This window comes from Numida meleagris, chromosome 5 (assembly GCF_002078875.1).
Source record: "Numida meleagris isolate 19003 breed g44 Domestic line chromosome 5, NumMel1.0, whole genome shotgun sequence".
Taxonomy (NCBI): domain Eukaryota; kingdom Metazoa; phylum Chordata; class Aves; order Galliformes; family Numididae; genus Numida; species Numida meleagris.
Genome location: NC_034413.1, coordinates 62,085,895 through 62,106,194, shown reverse-complemented (window position 1 = coordinate 62,106,194; position 20,300 = coordinate 62,085,895). Strand labels below are relative to the sequence as shown.

The 20,300-nt window shown below is 40.8% G+C and overlaps 1 protein-coding gene and 1 long non-coding RNA gene across 12 annotated transcripts in view; one reads left to right on the top strand and one right to left on the bottom strand.

Moving 5' to 3' along the window:
• Positions 1-20,300, bottom strand: part of KALRN (kalirin RhoGEF kinase) — a 459,310-nt gene that overhangs the window by 127,750 nt on the left and 311,260 nt on the right. For 9 of the 10 annotated variants that reach the window (XM_021400221.1, XM_021400222.1, XM_021400212.1 and 6 more), the window contains exons 16-26: positions 17,251-17,370; positions 14,506-14,724; positions 12,083-12,232; positions 11,040-11,154; positions 9,129-9,244; positions 8,451-8,573; positions 5,477-5,659; positions 4,306-4,424; positions 2,896-2,962; positions 1,907-2,016; positions 1,126-1,195 (exon numbers count right to left, since the gene is read on the bottom strand). In XM_021400221.1, the coding sequence (XP_021255896.1) occupies positions 1,126-1,195; positions 1,907-2,016; positions 2,896-2,962; positions 4,306-4,424; positions 5,477-5,659; positions 8,451-8,573; positions 9,129-9,244; positions 11,040-11,154; positions 12,083-12,232; positions 14,506-14,724; positions 17,251-17,370 (1,392 nt within the window). The remainder of the gene's footprint in view (positions 1-1,125; positions 1,196-1,906; positions 2,017-2,895; positions 2,963-4,305; positions 4,425-5,476; positions 5,660-8,450; positions 8,574-9,128; positions 9,245-11,039; positions 11,155-12,082; positions 12,233-14,505; positions 14,725-17,250; positions 17,371-20,300) is intronic. The other variant, XM_021400214.1, reaches the window with a different exon arrangement.
• On the top strand, positions 14,647-19,267 carry LOC110400374. Of its 2 annotated transcripts, none has more exons than XR_002439769.1 (3): positions 14,647-14,749; positions 18,657-18,840; positions 18,980-19,267. It is a non-coding gene; the product is annotated as an uncharacterized LOC110400374 (long non-coding RNA). The 2 variants fall into 2 exon arrangements; XR_002439770.1 differs by having other exon boundaries at positions 18,654-18,840.

The window sequence follows — 20,300 nt, the reverse complement described above, 5'->3', positions numbered from 1 at the left end:
GAGTGTTTTGCATTTCATTTCCTAATTTATTTATTTTTAAGAGGAAATTAAAAGCATCTGTGTAGTCCTGCCTTAGAGCAGTTTCGTATTACTTAATGTGGGTCTCAGGGAGAGGCAGGGAGGCAGAGGAGGATGGACTCCTCTGACTATTATAGCATTTTCCATACCAAGTATCTAAATAACAAGACCTTGCAATTAGGCTTGCAGTATTGTGTGTATGTCTATAAGTACACACAGCACTGAACATGTACTGTTGCTGAGATGATGTGGTTCTATCTTGAAAGTGAAGATTTTGCACAGAACTATATGCCAATGTTCCCATCATAAATATATAACTTCTTCATTGTAAATAATATTTCTGAATCCATTTCATCAGTATTTGTGCCATGTTTTCAAATTAAAAGCCCATTTGAAATCACCCAAACATGCTCATTTTTTTGGTAAATGTAAAGGTTCTACAATGACTTCAAAAACATTAATTTCCAGCTTTATGACACAAATAAAACCAGCAAAGAAAACAGGAAAATGGCTGACTTGCCTGGCAAACATCTTAAAAAGAGAATGGTTTTCATACAGATAAACTACTGTAACCTCCTATGCCCATGAAGACTCTTAGCATCAAGATTTCAAAGCCCTGTTGGAAATCTTCCTGGCAGTGGGTAATGGAATGAGAGAGAACAGTGGCTGAACAGTTTGACACTAATTTCTGAAGGAAAATGATGATAAAAGATGATGTTCATGCCTCTGTAAAGGTCTCAAGCATGACTAAAATTCCCCAAGGAGAGCAGATTATGATTTATTCCTCGCAGGGCCCTTTGCAAAGGAACGAATGTCACCCCTAAATACACACTTGGTTTGACAAAATCCTTCTAAACAGATGTTTGAATCAGCAGAGGTAGGCACTGTGCTGGTCAGTGCAGGTTGAAGAACAGGGCTCCAGAAAGCCTTCACACTACTGCTCAAGAGAAGAGTTAAGGAAGGGAGCTTTCACCCTGAGTGAGCAAAGGAGGAAGCAGTTCTCATTACCGATCAGCCCTTATCACCTTTGCACCAATTCTCAGCTTGTTTCTGTCTGTGCCAGAGGAATTAATTTGAATAAATAAAGAAAAGCAGCAGCCTCATTACCCAGGTGACAAAGCAGTGACCCACATCCTCAGGCAGTTGCTCATATTTCTCGAGTTCTTTCAGGAAAATGCTGAAAAAAGAAGACACCAGTGTCATTAGTTACAATCAAATGCCCAGGAGAAGCAAAATGACCAATGAGATCAGTGTTAATGATCGGTAGTTGTATCTTGATTATGAAGCTAATCGAGTGTGCTGCCAGTGGAGGAGCTGTGTCCTTGCCAAGGCATACTTTGCTATTGGAGCACAACCTTGCCCAACTCAACTACAACGAAAACAGAAATTCTTAGTAGAAGTCATTTTTTTGTTGTTTAGGAAGACAAACTGATATGCAAGAACCAGACAGTGAGTCTTCAAAAAGGTCACACTATGTGCTTGTGCATAGGAAGCAATAAAAGTTAGATGCATCCTCCAAGAAGACCTTGTTTCACCAACTGTAAAGCTGAAGGAGTAGGCCTGCTGACTCAGTGCCCTGTTCTTCTGCAAGGAACAAATAAGGTGCTGTGAGATGGAAAGCACTTATAGGACTACGAAGCATTGGTGTAATATGACTTCAACATTGTTAATCAACTACAGGCAAAGTTTAAACAAACATGCTATTCATTTCTGCAAAATAAACAAAACAAGACATCAAACATTATTTTGCGAATCTGGATCAATTACTTTACATTCTGGTGTACATTCTGCAGGCATTCACAGCGGACACCATATAGATGTATAAGTATACACATGCCTTTTGTTTCCTTAGTCAGTAAACATGAACGGAAATGTTAGGAAAACTTACTTGTTATGGAAGTCATATATCTCCTGAATATTGCCAAAGATGATGTGTTCTTTATTAAGGATCCCAGCGGGTATTTCTTCCACTCCACTTGTCATTTCCCAAAGGTAAGTCTGGAAGACATCAGCAATTCTTAGCTTTGAGAATAAATGCAGTGAAAAAGAATAGATCTCCTTGTTTTGCTGCCAAAGGCATGGGCTGACAAGGGAACTATGCACTTTGAGATTAAACAAATAAGGTAAAAAAACCAGATGTTCCAGTGTCACAAAAAAGCTCTCCAGAGAAATACGAAGTGCTAACACTGAGAAGTTGCCTGAGAAAAAGCAAAAACATGTCAATAGCACCTGTCTTTGCTGTCCAGCTGATGATGTCCAAGAACTGCAGGCAGAAACAATTGAAAGATAAACTGGATTCGCCACTTCAGTAGCATTAGACACATAAAAATCTATTTCAAACTGCAGGAATGTGAAAGCTGACAGATTTCACTAAAAACCACTGCTTTTTGCCCTGAATATCACAGTCTCCTTCAGAACTACTCTGCTGAAGAGCTAGGTACAGTATTTGACAGTGCAAATCCAGCTCTTCCTCTCGCTCAAGGCGATCTCTAGCTTGTGATGATCCAAAGTAAGAGATGTAGATTCTTAAGGAAATGCTGCATGACTGAAAAAAGCCTAGAATCCAACAAATTTCAGGTCAACGCACAAACTGCTCTTTATTGAGTTCCAGGACATTGCTTTTACTCTCTGCTGGATGAGCACAGCTTTGCAATTAAAGGCACACTCAGGTGTCCCCAGAGGAGCAGACTTTAGAGATATACACGGGGAGCACAGGGCGTAGATCTGCCATGGGGTAACAGGCTGCCTCCATTCCCATCCAGCTCCCAACGCCAGCAGGACATGGCCCTGTGCTCAGACACCAATGGTGGGTACCCTCACACCATCACTGCAAAGGATACCATGCCCTTTCTAAAAGTACTGGGGACTGTAACTTACCTCTAAACATTCGTGTAAGTCCCTGACATAAGCTTTTTCTGTCTGAAGAAGCTCAGCCATAATGAATCTGGAAAAAGAAAGTATTTCAGGTGTTTTGGGCATTACAGACAATGTAATGAAGAGAAAACACATCTTCCTGTTGTCTTTATGAATCAATGGACTTCCACTCTAAACCTTCAGCTGCTTTACCTTGCACCTTTCAGTTCAACAAAAGAAATATCTCTTACTACTCAAGTCCCTTGTAGGGTTATTTTTTAAACAACTTCTCTGCATAAAATTGTAGTCAGTTGTATTTTTGCAACCCCAAGGAATGTCTACTTGCCAAACTTTAATAGTCAGCTGATTTTCAGTAATTTTTTTTTCCCCATGAGAAAAGACTTGAGATTCCTCAACAACATTTGTGCCTTCACTAATATGTAGTGATAAGTCACCATGAAACTTGAATTTCAGTAGCAATACTGATAGGGTTGGCAGGCAACTAATTTGAGGAGGATACAACAGCTTGGTATCCAAACCAATGGGAAGTCCAGCAACTACATTTGTAGTGCCTCAAGCGGGGCATCCCACATTTCAAATCTTCAATGTTTTGAAAACGTGGCAAGTAAACCACTGTCTTCTAAAGGAGAAATGGTTTCTCATCAAGGTTGTTCACAGTATGGACTACTTCAGAGAGATGAGAAAGTTCATACATACAAATGCTTTCCAGAATATTCTCACACAAAATTTAAGACAAAATACTGTAAAATCAAAGTGCTTCTAGTTTTAAGTGCAACAAGCAAGAAACGTTTAGATATAGCGTTGAGAGACATGGTTTAGTGGGGTTATTGGTGGTAGGTGGATGGTTGGACTAGGTGATCTTGTAGGTCTTTTCCAACCTAGCTAATGCTATGATTCTATGATTCTAAGCACTCTCCTAATATTTCTACCAGTAAGAAATATTTCCAGTTCTCTTACTTACACAACCACGCAAATGTGAACCTAAACTTCAACTGAAATCTTGGGTGACTGAAACCCAGTTAATTCCCCTGTGAGTCAATGGAGTTTAAATAATACTTAGATTCATGAAAACACTTTTTTTTTTTCCTATTCATTTTAGCTGTCGCATACAGGCATAAAGAAATCATGACAGTAAAGTATCTCAGTGACATCAGGCTCCGATCAAAGAGCTCATCTCACTCCTTTTCCTTTCTAAAAGTAACCTCTGATTAAAACCAAAAGAAATTCAAATTGTATGTTCTAAAATTCTCTTGCCTACAAGTCATAGCTTTTACTCTACAACTGAACACATATCTCAACAGCTCCACAGCTGGAAGGAGTTACAGGGCTGTCAGCCCATTCTAGGCATGCAGATATCATAGAATCACTTTTAGAACATGTGTTGTGGTACTCTAAGAGAGTTTTGGGACATACTCTTTCTTTCTGGCTGACTTTCTTTTCTCTTCATTGACCTCATGATTTGCATCTCGCAGCTTTACCTCCCGGTCTGAAAGACTTGCTGGAATAATATCTAGTTCGAGGTCCTTATTATCCTAGAAAAAATAACAGTGCAGATTTTAAGTCCATTGTAATCCTACTGCTGTGTAAAACGCAGCATGGTCATGCGATTAAATGCATAAGAAGGGATAAAAGTAAGGTAAAGATCCTGGAGTAAGAAAGAAGGAAATTCAAAGAAGTTTTAAAACAGTACAGTGAGAGGGCAAAAGATGAGAAGGTGAGAGAGAAATCTTAAAAACCAAAACAGAGCACTGCGAAATTTCTAATAAATTCTATCTAGGAATCAACATTGATGACAAACATTGACCTTTTACCTTACTCCTTTTACATCTGAAATAACTGCCTAGCAGCAGACCTCACAGACAGTCTGATAAGGTAGGGAACTACCCAGGAATAGCCCAGAGACAATTCTGACTACTAAAGGCCTTCTGCCATGGAAATACCTTTCCAGAAACTGGCCAGTAACTTTGTGTAAACCAGAGACTCAACAAGGAACAGTAAATTTATCTTGAGGGTGTGAGGGAATTTATTCATCTGTGATACTTTACTTTGAGAGTGATTGATCAACAGGTTTTTAAGTGTTTTTGTGGCCAGGAAATAGCAGGAGGGTCTTATTTTTGTTACTCCTGTATTGCTCTATTTCACCTAGAAGAGGTTAGAGATGAGGTTGTTGACCAATTTTTCATTTAGTTAAAGGGTGAGAGAATGGAAACTTACAGTCAAAGCCTGGGTCTAATTCAACATAATGGCATGAAAGTAATATTTTCAGCTTATGCTAAAATTAATACAGACTTTTATTCAAATAATATGTTCCCCCCTCCTTCACAATAGCTAGATGATCTCCTGGAGAACAGTGCAACCATTTGTTCAGAAATTCTCTCTGATCTTCATCTGTCTCCTCCTTCTATCACTGATACACCGCAAAAAAACCTCCTTCTCTTCAGAAAGAGCAGTCCTGAGGCTGACGAGATTTCAAGTGGTTCTAACAGACACACAATAACTTGCAGCACTCAATCCATAGCCTTCTCTTCCCTCTGTGACTTTCAGATGTGGTATGAAACCTCAGAAGGACACGGACTTACAGTACCTCTGTATTGATTCCAAGGGCTTTTTCCAGAGAGTAGCGGTATTTCCCCATCCTGAGAGAGAAGTCACGGTAGCGTTTGTCAACAGTGGTGACCCACTTCCTGATTTCAGCGGCGTGTATATGTCCTTTTTCTACAAAGCTGTCAGCCAGCTGGATGAGGAGCTTCACTTTCTCCTTTGTTTGCTGCCCAAAATACAGTCCTCAGTTATGTTACACTATTATTTCCTTTGTTTTTAATTCACACAGCAATCAGAAAGAGCTCACAATTTTATGTGTGTTATTAAACAGCACCTGTACTTCAGATTATACAGAATCTGATGCTTTAAACCTTGCCCAGTAGAACATGAAAGGAATGACATTTTTATAAGGACACTTACATAGCTGCAGGAGATATAGAAAGTCAAGTCATTTGAAACTACACACACAAACACTTAAGGAAAACATGCTGGAAGTTAGAGATATCTCCTCATAACCAAAAACCTTTTTGGGGTTTGTGAGCCTTGGGGTAGAAGACAGGATTTTAAAATTACACCTCATAAAACACACCACGTTCCTCTGAATCTGTACCTAGGTGGTTCTATAGACCTGTGCAGGCAGGTCATTAATACACTGCGCATTAGGCCAGGAAGGGAGTCTGAATCACTGCTCTCTGTGTCAGAAACTTAGTGCCAGTTGGAGCATTACAAAGTAAAAAACGCCTGAACTCCAAAACGTACATCGAGCCCCCAAACCTTCCAGAGGTCTTTTCTATTCCATTTTGGTCTGATTGCCTCCTAGTCATCACAGCTTTCCACACTGAGGGACTTTGTGCAAACCTGGCACAACGAGTAGCTACAAATTTTAGCATAGATTCCAAATCTATTGAAGGTGCCTGAACTCTATGTTTAAGCCAAATGAAGTGCAAAGTGCTCATAGAAAGAGTTATCAACTGTACAGATTGAACTCTAGCTGTAGCACACATGTTAATCCTCAGAAGTGAAAGGAGAATCAGTTGGATCCCTAGAAATAGTGGAGTGCTGCTCTTCAGATGGGGAGAACTTCCCCCCTTTGCCAGACGTGAGACTTGCTGTGAAGTGCTTGATGTTACCAGCAATCTGGCCACAAATGGACAAGCACGTGTCAGACCTGTGTTTTACTGAGCTTAGTTTTGTGTTTGAAACCTCATAGAAATTTCAGTGGCAAAATAAACAGGAGAATCAGAGGCCATCTTAACAAATAATTTAAGTGGTTAAGCAAAGCTAGGTATGGAGGAGTAAAAACTGGACTTCCTGTCATATGAAAGGGTGTCCCGCTGCCAAAAGCTACCAGTGTTTTTGCTATCCAAACATTTGTTTTGGCTGGAAATGTACTGGGATCAGGAAGGATTTCAGTTACAGCTTACTTTGAGAATATCATCATCTGGAAGTGACCTGCATTTACCAGGTTGCACGCGGCCCTGGAAAAATTATAGGTCAGCAATTGAAGAGGGATTGATTACAGCCCAAGGGAGCAGGACTAGATATGTCAGTGGAAGGAACAGCCAGTAATGGTCAGTAAGGATCAAGGTATAAACCTTAATTCTAAGGTTACATCATGAGTAGAAATAGTTTGGAAGCTCCAGGACACAATGGGATTAGTCCGATCCAAATTAAATGGTAATTGGAATGACTGTAGATATGGTGATAGTTAGAGAAGTTCTGTTTAAGAAATGCTGCATGGGGCCTGTCTGTTTAAATTAATTTCAGTCCAGCTATTTATCTCCCTTTTTCACAGATGTGCAAACTCAGGAAAAAGGGAGGAGACAAGAAGAACATAAAGCCTGTGACTCAAACCCATGCAAGCATGGACAGCCTAATGAGGAATTTAAGGATTACAGAAGATCAATTTCAGGACACAGCAAAAGGAAGCTACACGATACTGAAGCTGTGGTCCTGCTGCAGCCTGACTTTGCAGTTTAGATCCTTATCAGTGGCTGTTAATACCCTTGTGGGTTCACTGTCTGTGAATTAACTACGGTTTGAATTAATTTGTCTGACGCAGGACCAATCACTATTTCTCTGTAAACCCCATCAGATTTCTCAGAATTGTTCCACATAAATTAATAGATTCTTGGTAATGCAGCTTTGTATTATGCTCACCCCAGAGTTTACAAACCCATTTATTTAAAGTACTTCACTGAGATCAGTGGGATAAGATAAATGATCGTCTATGATCAGTCCAGCTGGAATTAATGAAACAAATTGTGGTTGTGATGACAGAATCACAGAACAGTTGAGATTGGAAGGGACCTCTGGGTCCACCTGGTCCAATCCCTGCTCAGGCCAGGGACATCTGGCGCAGGCTGCCCAGGACCACATCCTGCTGACTTCTGCAGACCTCTGAGGAGAAACCACAACCTATCTGGGCAAGCTGTGCCAGTGCTCAGCCACTCTCACAGCACAGAAGTGCCTCCTGATGGTCAGAAGGAATCTCCTGTGTTCCAGAGATCCACTGCCTCTTGTTCTGCCCCTGGGCACCTCTGAAAAGAGCCTGGCTCTGTCGTCTTTGCATCCTCCCTTCAGGAATTTATATGATATGATGAGAACCCCCTGAGCCTCTCCAGGTGTAAAGGAAGAAAAAGGGAATCCAAGATGACCATGGATATAACAGATCAATTAGGCACTCCATATCATTCTTGGAAGATTCTCTGAGGACAGGATGTGGCTACGTTCCATTAGCATGCTGTGCCATGTATGCAAATGGAGTTTCTCTTCATTCTGATCATAGGAATGCTCCATAACCAGCACAGACCAAGGGGGAGAGAACCTCAATTTTGAAACTATGCCTTGCTAAAAATGATAGGTCACAGTTGACAAAAGACATTTGTCTTTGGGCTAGGAGTTTCAGGATGAAGATACAAAATCAAGAGAATATTATCACAAAGATTTAAGGCACTGAAAGGGCCATAAACACAGACTAAGGCAGATATCACAATTAGACTAATGTCATTCTTTACCTTCGCAGGTACTCTGAATTCCCCATATTCCTTCAGGAGTTCCTGAGTCTCTTCTGCTGATTCCCCTGTGGAGTTGTGAGTAGAGAGGTAATATTCGCCTGTCTCTTGGATCCAGTCCAGGGCCTGTGAATGCCAAAAGGGAAAAGAAAAAAAAACAAAACAAATAGTATTTATATTTCCAGAACTAATCCTCCAACAAAATAATCTGCCCTATAAAGGATATCAGAACAATGAGCCATAATATTGTGTGTATCAAAATGCTTTCTAGGAAGATATAAAAAGAACACAATAATTAAGCAGATGGGAAAGGACACAAAAGGTGATGTTTCCTAGGAGAAAAAGGAGTGTAGGAAATTCTATCTTCAGAAAGAATAATCCGAAGAGAGAGAAGGCAGTGTTCTCATTCAATTAGAGCTCAATAACATACATTTGCATTTGTATTTATTTTCAAACAGACGAATACATCCTGAAGTGAATATGGCCTGGCAAAAATACTGAGTTTTGTTGCTGAGCTTTGGAATTTTCTTCAATTGTTTTAAGAATGTATATTTGCCAGGTATTCAAAAGGAACAATTTTTAAATGCGACTGGAGATCGCAGTAGGAACCCCACAGAGGCATGACATGGACACAAGGCATATTTACCCACTGCCAGGACAGAAAGGCAGCGGGGATTTTACCTGCTTGGCACTGCGCTCAAAGACAACGTACTGCTGGCACTGATCTAACCTCCGCTTCTTCAGGGTCCAGAAGTGAAGGACCCGGTTCTCCCTCTGCAGCAGCTCACTCAGGATGGCTGTAGGGCAGAGGAACTGCATGATTAACGATTCTGTGAATGCATACAGAAATAAGCCATAAAAAAACCCAAATTTACTCACTCTGCCTGGACCGCACTCCCAAGAACAGAGCCCCTGAGATTGGATGTAGTAAAACAAGTATTGATTCAAAGGAATTGCTTCAAAAAGCAATAATAAAAAGGTGGTGTTGCAGGGTTATCTGGTAAAGGAGGAGATGCGAGTGTGGCATCCACTAGAGGGGGCATAGGCTCACACAGTAGGAGAAGCAGCCACACTATTTTGTATTAAAACAATGAGCCCAGCTCATCGATCCCTCACAGTGAGTTATTATGAGCATTTACAGCACCTTGTAAATAATCTCTCTTTCCTGAAGCCCTTTCTGAGTATACTGATCAGTTCTCTGTATAAATAGTTTGTGCCAAATAAAACTATTTTTGTTCTATATTGATGACTTAGCTCCAGACACATCGTAACTGCTAAGTGTTCTACGAAATAGTGCTTTTATCCTGAACTAAGGCATCTACTTTGAAGATTTTCTGTGGATAGGCTCACTGAGCAAGAGAATTACACATCTGGCTTACAAAAAGACTAACATACACACTGATTTCTAAATATGCAAATAATCCCAGACAGTCTCAGTGAGGAATATTCAAGCTTATATCAAGCACATATACAGGGACTCGCTGAAAAAGTGTTTAAATAATTTTCCCACGATTTTCAGCTGCAGGGAGTGAAAGTTCACAGCAACTACAAAAAACATTGGACACCGTAATAGGGGAAAAATGGACCAAAGTCAGAATAACACTGCAGAACTTTTATAACTTTTATTAATAGAAAGGAAGAAAAATAATATTTTCAGTAGCACCATTTTCATCTCTTCTCTATATAGTAACTAAAGTTCCCATCCCTCCCACATATTATAATGGCTGCACTGCTATTAACCTGTCTCTTCCTGCAGCTTGTAAGCCAGCCAATAATAATAATAAAATGCTTTAGTTCTGTGAATTTGCTTCGCTCACTCTTATCAGTACCTTACAGCATTGCTAGACATAGATTAACAAATGTTTAATTAAGCAGAGAAGTAGAAACACTTCAAACATCTCAGATGTACAGATCTGATTGTAAACAGTGCTCTTTTGACCAAAGGAAACTACCCACAGGTAGATGGTGTGATGTGGTAGGGTGATTCCAGGGACAGAATCCTACGGCCAAATAAGCTTGAGGCTTTTTTTCTTTTTTTTTCTCTCCAGTGTTCAGCAGTAATGGGATGCATCCGGACCTTGTGTTTGGTATATGCTTGTTCATTTGCACATTTTTAAGTATTAATGCAAAACAGTGCCTGATCATCTCAGATCATCTTTGATCTGCATAATCATGGAATCATTAAGGTTGGAAAAGATCACTAAGACCATCTAGTCCAACCATCAACCCATCCATGTCCACTAAACCACGTCCCTCAGTGCCACATCCACACAGTTCTTGAGCACCTCCAGGGACAGTGACTCCACCACCTCCCTGGGCAGCCTGCGCCAGCGCCTCAACACTCTTTCTGAGAAGAAATGTTTCCTAATTTCCAACCTGAACCTCCCTGGTGCAACGTAAGCCTATTGCCTCTCATCCTATCAATGGGATAACAGGGGATGGCACAGCATCACTCCCACGGTCTCTTCTGACAAGGGAAGCCAGAGAAAGCCCAAGTTTGAAAGCCCTTTCCTTTATTCCTGACCAACCTGGAACTCAGCAGAAGGAGAAACAAAGAAAACCTCTCATGCTGTCATGCATCAGTGCACCAACCTTTCACTTGCTGCTCAGGCCCCCGTGTATGGCTTGCGACTCCGGGCATGCTGACATTGTTCCTGTGGATGTACTTGAGGAATACCTCAGCGTTCCTTCGTGCCAGTGTGCAAGCCTAAGGAAAACAGCCCCCACCGAGAAAAGTTAGTAAAGATAACCAAAGAAAGCAAAAGAGACTCAAGCTCTCTGCCTATTTTGCAAGGAGACATACTTCTCTTTCATTTGGGAAAAGAGGAGCTTCAGCTAAGAGTCAACAAACCCAACAAATAAACTTACAGCCTCACGAATGTATTAAAATACATGAGTCATTTTGGATTCAGCAGTTGATTTTATATCTTAAGGCAAATTAATGACAATAATCAAGCACCTGGTTTTAAAGAGCTAGTATCTCCCATACATTTTCAATCTAACCAGAACTAGCCCCTCTCTCAAAAAGAGCATTCATTGCTTCCAAAAGTGCAGTCTAGAGGAATTATTTCTTAAGCCAGAGTAGTTTCATGTTGCGTATCAATTTTAGTAGAAGGTCTGAGGCTACCTGTCAGTTGACTTATCAGCATGTTGTCTCTGCTGCTCTTACAAAGCAGCACCTGGAAGGCAGGAGGAAAGCTCAGTCTCCAACCCAGTGCTGCTCTACAGAGGCACAATTGCTTCAGGTGTTAGCAGTTCTGCACTTATTGGCTTGTAGAACAGAATTTGAAGTTCTGGATGGTTTATATAAGCCAGCACCAAAATCCTGTCCTTTATAATGCAACGTTAAGAATAAATACTTTGAACCAACATAACAAATAGCATCCTCCAAGTGCAATGCAAATATCACTAATTAGTCACTAATTAGTCCTGATGACATCTCTCAGAGATAAACGTTGATGATAATGCTTAACATCGCTATTATAACAGTGTGGAATTAGCCTAGGGCTCAGCCAGCCAGCCAGTAACTGAACTGGAATTATGCCTTAGAGCTTCTTCTCAAACTCACCAACAGTGCTCTAAATTGACTACCTAATGGGGAGATTTTCTGATTTATTGTGGAACTAAGCTGAGACCTTGAGAAAAGCCTCCTTCTGTTCCAGATGCTTGCTGATCAGAGGGATGACGTGGTCTATCTCAGCTGCTGGTCCAAGTTTATCTCGACCTCCGCACCAATCTTCATCACGTCGGTATTCTTGCTCCAGGCTCTCTAACACACTGCACACCTGAAGCATACCCAGAGCACAGCGATTCAGTTATCCATAATTGTAACAAGGAGAAACACAGTCAGTAAAAGTCTATAATCCAAAAAAATTTTGGACCTATATATTTTAGACTATTGGCCATGGCATGGAGGGTAACAGGGTATGAAGCAGGCCCTGGAAAGAATGATCTATTAGTTATTCTTGCCTACAGTGATCTCTACTGTTTGGGATGTAATTCATCTGGCTTAGGGGTGATAAATCCTTCTTCTTTTCTGACGGATAAAGGAGGGAAGCTCAGAAGGTTGAACCAAGGCAGAGGTCAGTCTGGCCCCAGTGGATCATTCAGAAAACAATCCCTATTCCTGTCGGGTGCTTTAGGTCTGCTTAAATCCCACCAAGTCAAGGAACTTAGCACCCACTTAAAGAAAAACACATGCTTAAATACTTTCCTGAAACAAATCTGAAGCTGGAACTAATTCTGTTCAGCTGCATGTTAGCTGTTCCCTATACAGCTTTTATGAAGACATATGGATACCAATAGACATTAAATCAGTGTTGCAACCCAGGTGGATGCAGGTGTTCCACTGTGCAGGGCTTACAAGAGGATCTTCTATCTTAGTAGAATAATGGGAACTAGTAAATAGGACTATCTAATAGAGAGCGCTGCACCAGTTATAACAAGAGCATAGTGCTCTTAAGGAGGACAAACAAGAAGAAGTTGGGCTGGTTGGGACAGTCTCTCTGGCCACTCTTCTAGCTGCATTTCTAGTACTCAGAGAACTCAGGATCCAATGAATTACTGCCATCCAGTCAAGGACTAGATTGCTAAGGGTCATAGATCATGGAGCCTGAGAGAAAGCAGCAGGTTTATGAGCACTCAAGACCGACTGATCTTTGCCCCAACCATTTGCTGAGCAGACACAACTCATCAGTGAACTGGTGGGCACTGCAGCATGCTTGTCTATGACTTGGAAACAGGAAGAGAGACCAAACTGATAAATCACTGGCTCTGCATATTTTGGCCAGCACATTTGACTGTCTAAAGCACTAATGAATCCCTTAATGGTTTTCATTTCTCACAATCCTCCAACAGCTGTAATTCTTTTCAATCCTGAGTGCATCAGGGACTGTAAATCTGTTTTAAACCCTTCACAGGGAAAGACATTCATTATAAGGAATGAATTAATTTTAAGCACTCTTAAAAATGCATTAAACAAATGACACCAAAAAGTGGCCCAAGGATCTTTTCCAGCATCAATGTTAAGGAAAAATTATCTCGGTCCTCAACAACATATTTAGCTGTGTTAAAAAAGCTTTCCAAATCTGGTTCTCTAATTGGGGAACAAACTGCGTGCTGATAACAATAGAAATTTTAATGAAAGCTACTGCTGCTTTTCATAAAACCACAGGTTCCTACAGTGTCCACACTAACACAGACTGCCTGGCTGCAGTAAATTATAATCAGCAAGGCTAGCTGAGTATCCACGCTATGACACTAATTCTCACCGCTGACTACAGTAAAGTTGCATTGGTTTATGCAACGCATAAATAATCCTATTGAACCAGCAGCCAATTGGAATGTGTTTTACAGCTCATGGATGCCTGGAATGAAGTAAAGTTGTGTCAGCATACAACGGTTACTGTTGTAATTACCGGTGCTGCAGATGGATTTAAGAGAAATCACTTCATATCTTGGCATCTTTTTTTGGCACGGTGGTGTCTCACTACTAATGTAAACATTGGCTATTGCTGCTTACAAAATAACAAGTAATTAATGGCAAACAGTTCTCAAGGAAATGAAGATTTACATTCCTTAAAATGAATTCTGACGCCACGAGGATTTGAAACTGAAATTTCAGAAATCCTTCCCTTTGGAAAGTGGACAATTTAAAAAATAAATAAAAAAAAACCCTTCAAAAAATATCTACCTTCCATATTGTTTCAATGAAAACTTTAAGATGAAAATTATTGTGTACTTCAATCTGTCTTTTTGAAACATGATTTTGACCAGTTCAAGCTTCAGTTTTCCTGTGTGGATGAGCACTGCTATGCCACTGGAGTAAATGTCATGTCAGTTCATTTTGCTAATGCTGTGAGATCCACTGCCAGCAGAAGACCCTCTGCACTTGGGGTCAGAGTAGAAAACCCACATCCACCACCACTGCCATGTGGGGGTGCACTCACGTTGGTGTTTGTTGGCTGGGGGCACTTGAGGACCACACTTGTCCAGATCAGTTGACGGAAAGGTCCTAGACTGTAAGTGATCTTTGTGAGATAGGCACAGCACTGCTCACCTGCTCAGAGGTTTTGTAGAAGGCCACTGAGGCATTGACCAGCTTGAGCCTGTCCTCCATCTTCAGCATCAGCTGTTGCCAGTGCAGGGCCACCTTTTCAGCACATTCTCTGATGGCATCAGCATCATAATGCCCAGCCTGCAGCAGAACTTCGGCTTTCTGCTGGACCTGCAGGGCACTCTGGTGCGTCTTCTGTAAGGAAGTGGCATGAAAGAGGGACTGCGCATGACGAGAGGAGAGAGAGGTTGTACAGATGTGCCAGATTTATGGTAGAAAGGTGAAGTGAGGTGTGAGCATGGAGATGTGAGAGAGTGAAACATTTTCGGTTATCTCCAGTTAACAGTTCATTTCTGCAAAGCATTTTAGCTTCAGTTATTCACGTACATTTGCAATGTTATTAAAGCTTGGCGCAAGCAAGAGCTGGCCGAGATGGGTTAGCTGCACTGGCCAGCCAATGCCCTTAGGGCAACAGCCTGGGTGAGGATGGGAATCCTGGTGGATCCCTTTGGACAGCCCCAGTGCATGTAGCAACTGTGCTGAGCTCTCACCCCGCCTGTGCTCAGTGCTGACTGCATCTCACACAGGCTCCAGGCACAGAAGCAAACCCCAATGAACTGGCAAACTCTGGGCCTAATCACCCTGGTTTGATTCTTGCCAGGCAGTTTGCTGGCATGAGCAGCAGGGCTTACAGGCAGGACTGAGTGATCTGTCCCATTCCTCAGCCTGTATCAGCTCTCTCAGTTAACCAAACAGTGGTTACAGCTTCCTTCATAGGTTGCCGAGAGGAAAATAGCCTCCAGTCCTTCCCAGCCCCCAAGTAACTGTGTTCAGGTTTAGTTCGGTATTTGATTTTAATCTTCTGAACAGAAGCACTAAAATCTCCCAAAGTCTCCTCTGTTCTGCATCTCAGTTGTAACTGCTGCCGACAAATTCTCATGTGATACATTTATGATCTAATCCTTGAACCTTGAAAGAAGCTTGAAATCATCTGGTAATACACTGGTGAATTATGCAATGTTAGGAAAGCTATTAGCAAAAAAAAAAAAGGATTAATACTTGGCAGAAATATTTAGGAAGATGTTCAAGAACAACTGGTTAAATTTAATATCCAGCTGCTTTACTGATGTTAGAGTCATAATACTTGTTTTAAATAGACTTTAAAGGATTTTAACTGAAAATCAATTCCACATCTAGCATGCCTTTAGAAGACTGTCTGCCCTGTATGCTTTGCTGATCACTTCCCCACACTGAGCTTTGAACAGTTTAAATATTTAATCTAGTGTTTCCTCCCTTTGAAAACTTATTTTCCCCTTACTGTGCTGTAGCCCACTTCTCCCTCTGTGATCTGCATCTCCCAGCAGACCCAAGCCCTTTCCCAAGAGCAGCAAGCTGTGATAACACAGCTGGAGAGTGTCTTGTCTCCCACCGCTGCCTGGCAGTGGCTGCTGGGATGCGGTCAGCATGGCATGGTACCCACCAGCCCTTACAGCATTGATAGGAAATCCCTTCCTTTTCCCCTTAGGAGCTGCCACAGCTGCTCCTTCCTGACTGTGAGTGGAGCTGGATCAAAATGGGTCATTTGCTAACATCTAAACTCTGTACTTACTAGCTAAGTTATCATGTATATTGACTGCTTTGAAGTTTACCAGTAGACATAAAGAGTCTTTATTTTTTGGTCACCTCTTAAAATCTCAGCTATGGGAATATTATATTCGTAGTTTAAAGTTTGGTTTAGTTTTGATTTAGCTTTCCAAACCACAGAAAAGGATTTGCCAACCTATTCTTTGCTTTGTAACAATTAACAGAAAGATGGGGAAGTGTATACACTGTGCTAAGCAGGAACAGGAGGAACCAATGCGCCCTCTCACACGTAACTAGAGTGAGCACACCCTGCAAATGTAGAGTGTGTTCATAATGGCAAAGGCATATAAAATGCTGACTCAAACCGTGAGCACTATTGGCATGGTGGTGATGAGCGGACACTTGGACTAGATGACCTTAGAGGTCTTTTCCAACCTTAATGATTCTATGATTCTGTGATTCACTGTAGTCCCTTGCTGAGACGAGTTAATAATTTTCCACTACTTTCTAATCCAAAGCAAAGCAGCTCAGAGAAGGTTCTGTTCCTCCTGCCATGTCCCGACGCCATGAGTGAGACAATTGGTTTTCAAGGGCCAGCTCAAAGATGTGCTACTCCAGGGCAAGTAGGGCCATGAGCTCAGTTCAGCACTTCCTAAGAACTGCCCTTCCTACGTCATGCTTAAAGTGAAGGTATCTGAGGATAGGGGGGGTTGAATGAACATCAAAAATAGAACAGTTGAATCACATAGTGTCTACCAATGAGAGCATTATCCAGTATCAAAGATACTCATAAATGAAAGCTCTGAAATGATCAGTAAATCTTGGATGTGGAAAGAGAATGACTCCATGAACTTCTCCCGCCTTCAGATCACTTTTTGAATTTTAATGTTATTATTTTTTACCAAAGAAATTGTTAGAAGATGTGTGAGTATCATTTCCATGAATGGAGTTGCTGATATCTGACAGCAGAAAAAATAGCTGCAGTTGATAAATAATTTATTTCACTCTTAACCTCCGGTTGCATTATGATTTTAATGCAAAGTCAATTTTCTGAAGTTTTCATTCCTCCTCTCCCTCAAGCAAGCCATGGCTGATGCCCAAGAGATAATCTTTTGCATGTTGTTCACCTGGGAAGAAGAAACCAAATTAATTTGTTCATGTTACCTCTATGGCCAGCTGAAATTGCTCATGCTCTCGCTGGAGCTGCTCAGCCTCAGAGAGGGAGCTTGCATTGACGAGGCTTGCATTCAGCATCGATTCTCCATTCCGGATCCAGCCAAGCACCTGTAAAGAAAGGATGTGCTTATGGAAGGGGTGCTTCAGTACAAAGATTTCTGTTGTCACCCGTCAAACAATGCCTCAGACCAACTAGTAAAAAGATATTTTGTCCAAGGTTGTCTCAGGCTGAAGCAGTGAGCAGAAAGAAATCCCAGGATAAGGACTTAATGATAGAAATTGTCAGAGGGAAAGTTCTTACTGCAGAAGCTATTAATAAGGAATCAAAACCTCAACAGTATTTACATGTGGATATTCAGATGGGAAAGAACTCTCATTTCCAAGATTTGATCATAAAAAATGACTATTCCTCTATGCAAACACTCCATAGCAAAACCATAAAGCATAATCAAGGAGGTTTGAAATTAAACACAAAGATCTTTAAGGCCCCTTCCAACCCTAGGATATGATTCTATGGTATGATTCTATGATATTTTCGAATTTCTACCCAGAGTTATGGGCTTTGCTGGGTCATGCTGCAGCTCTCTTCTGCTCCACTTGTTTGTATTTCTTCCATGCAAAAGTCAGAGTGAAGGTGCAGTTGGTTTCATCTAACACACACTTAAGATGCAGTTGGAGTTTCCACCTGCATTCAGAGCTAGGAAGAAAGTCCACGTCTTGCATTTTACATTTAGTCAAAGGGCTTTACTTCAGAGACATTCACATTATCTGTAGACATGAAATGCACGCTGTTTTGACTAAAGAATCAAATTCCAAATGTATGTAATTAATCTATCAAGCTTGTATTTATTCATTTATTTAAACAGCAACATTTTCTGCTATTTTAAGATGTGCTTTTGAAAAATTAGTACCCAGAGAGCACATGCAAGTTCTTTGCTGTGTTGGCTCAAAGCCTATTTTCTACCTATGTGGGTGTCAAATTATCCCAATGAAGCCTGCAAGTTGTTGAACTCAATTCACAGATGCACAAGAAATCCTGACTGCCCATGCACTGCCCTAAATTTAGCTTGTGATTTACAAAGCTCCAAAATCGACTTTGCTGCAATATTCTACATAGTAATTTCCCTTTTGTGCCATCATTTTCACTGACTGATCCATTAAATTGTCTGTAAGAAACAGGGATTTTCTGTTGTTTTGTTTTTTATCCCTACATCATGCATCACCCTACTTGTAGCCATTCAGTTCCCCGAGGGGCAGGAAAATGAGTTTTCCCTCGGAGAAATAAAGAGGAACCATCAACATGTGTAGCTGACCCTGATTTGTAGGAAATTACATCTGCTCACTACAACAGTGTGGAAGATTTCATTTGTCAGCTTTCTCTCTTTCATCAGCAGGTATTACTGTTCCTGTGGGAAATGCAACAAAGATTTAGAGGAAAAGAAAACGGGTTATCATATGGCAATCTTTCTTGGCTGGCAGTTTGTATAATCCATCAGACAAGAAAGCTACATTATTGCCTACTACCTGGCACCAAAAGCTGAAGTTAAAAAAGATGGCTAGATCTGGGGAAGACTTGAGGTGAGTACGTCATAAGGCAATGCATCATTTCACATTTGATATATTGTGATATATCATGGCTTGGACCACTTCAGCTATAGAAAATACTGAGTCTGCATGCTAAAAATGCAGTAAATTAATTGATTTTTTTCCCCTCCAGACGATACAATCAGGGTACACCAAGTCCCTTTGGCAACAACTTCCATTTGGGCTGACGTTTTCAAAACCTGCTGAAAATTTTAGCCATGTTCAAAACTCTACTCCAGTTTCCAGGAACTCTGTGACACACTGAACTGGGAGAAAGTGAGTTTTTCAGCATCCCTCAAATGACTGACTTCTATCTTCTTTTGGGCACATCCACCTGGAAAGCAAATCTAATGCCAAAAGAATAATGGTGGATGAATAAAAGGCACATGAAAAGATTTCCAAATACATGTAAAGAACAACCTGGAAAATAAGTGTAGTGTGATACTGTGACAGTATCTGGGGTTATATTATGTGATGTTCAACACTTATCAAAAAAAAAAACAACAACAAAAAAACACAAAGATGAAAAGTGAGGGGTTTTGGAAGCCAAACAGCTGCAAGCACAGCATTAGAGAACTTGTTTTTGAAACTAATCTCCACAACTCTATTGGACTATTACTTTTATGTCAGCGATCCAAGCTCTGTAATTTTTGTCGGAAATGAGTGAGGTCCAAGTGAGGGGAAATCAGTCTTGGGAAGGATCTTTCTTAATAACAAAGAGTTTGTGAATCACTGGTCTATACTACTTCCACTCTAAAGCAGTTCACAGAACATCTCACTCTGAAATTGTTCTTCTTTAACAGCCCCAGACTTCAGCTCATTGTCCAGACATTCGAACCTTGGGTGCATATGATTTAAAGCAGAAACCCTCCTAAATGAAACTTAAATAGATAGAGACAGTTAAAAGACTTTCTATTTCCACGAGTCATTATATCAAAATGCAAACACATGTACACTTAGCAGCCTTGACCAATTTTACTGCGTCAGCAGAATGTAAGCACAGCTACAGTAGGTGTCTGGTGGCAACCAAATCTCAGATGATTTGCAAGAGTGAGTGCAATTTGGTAATGAGATCACCCATCATCTCAGATGCAATAAAATGAAAGTGAAGGAAATCTGGACGAGAGTGGAGATGAACTGCAAGCCAAAATCAATATATTTCCCAATTTCACTAAATGGTTGGGAATATGACTCATCTCCAGGAAACCAAGTAGATAGAGCACAGATATATTTTACCTTGGCTCTTTTCAAGTGAAACTGTAGCTGTGGTAATTTATAGGTTAATCAACAAAAGAGTCCTTATTACTCAGCTGAACAAATACAATGATTCTTCACAATTTGTTTGCTGAAAGGTCACACAGTCATAAAAGTTCTGATGGTCCCAAGCTATGTTAAGAAAACACTAATTCAAAGCAGCTGTTTGTTCTCTCACAGCATTAGATATTCCAATCCTA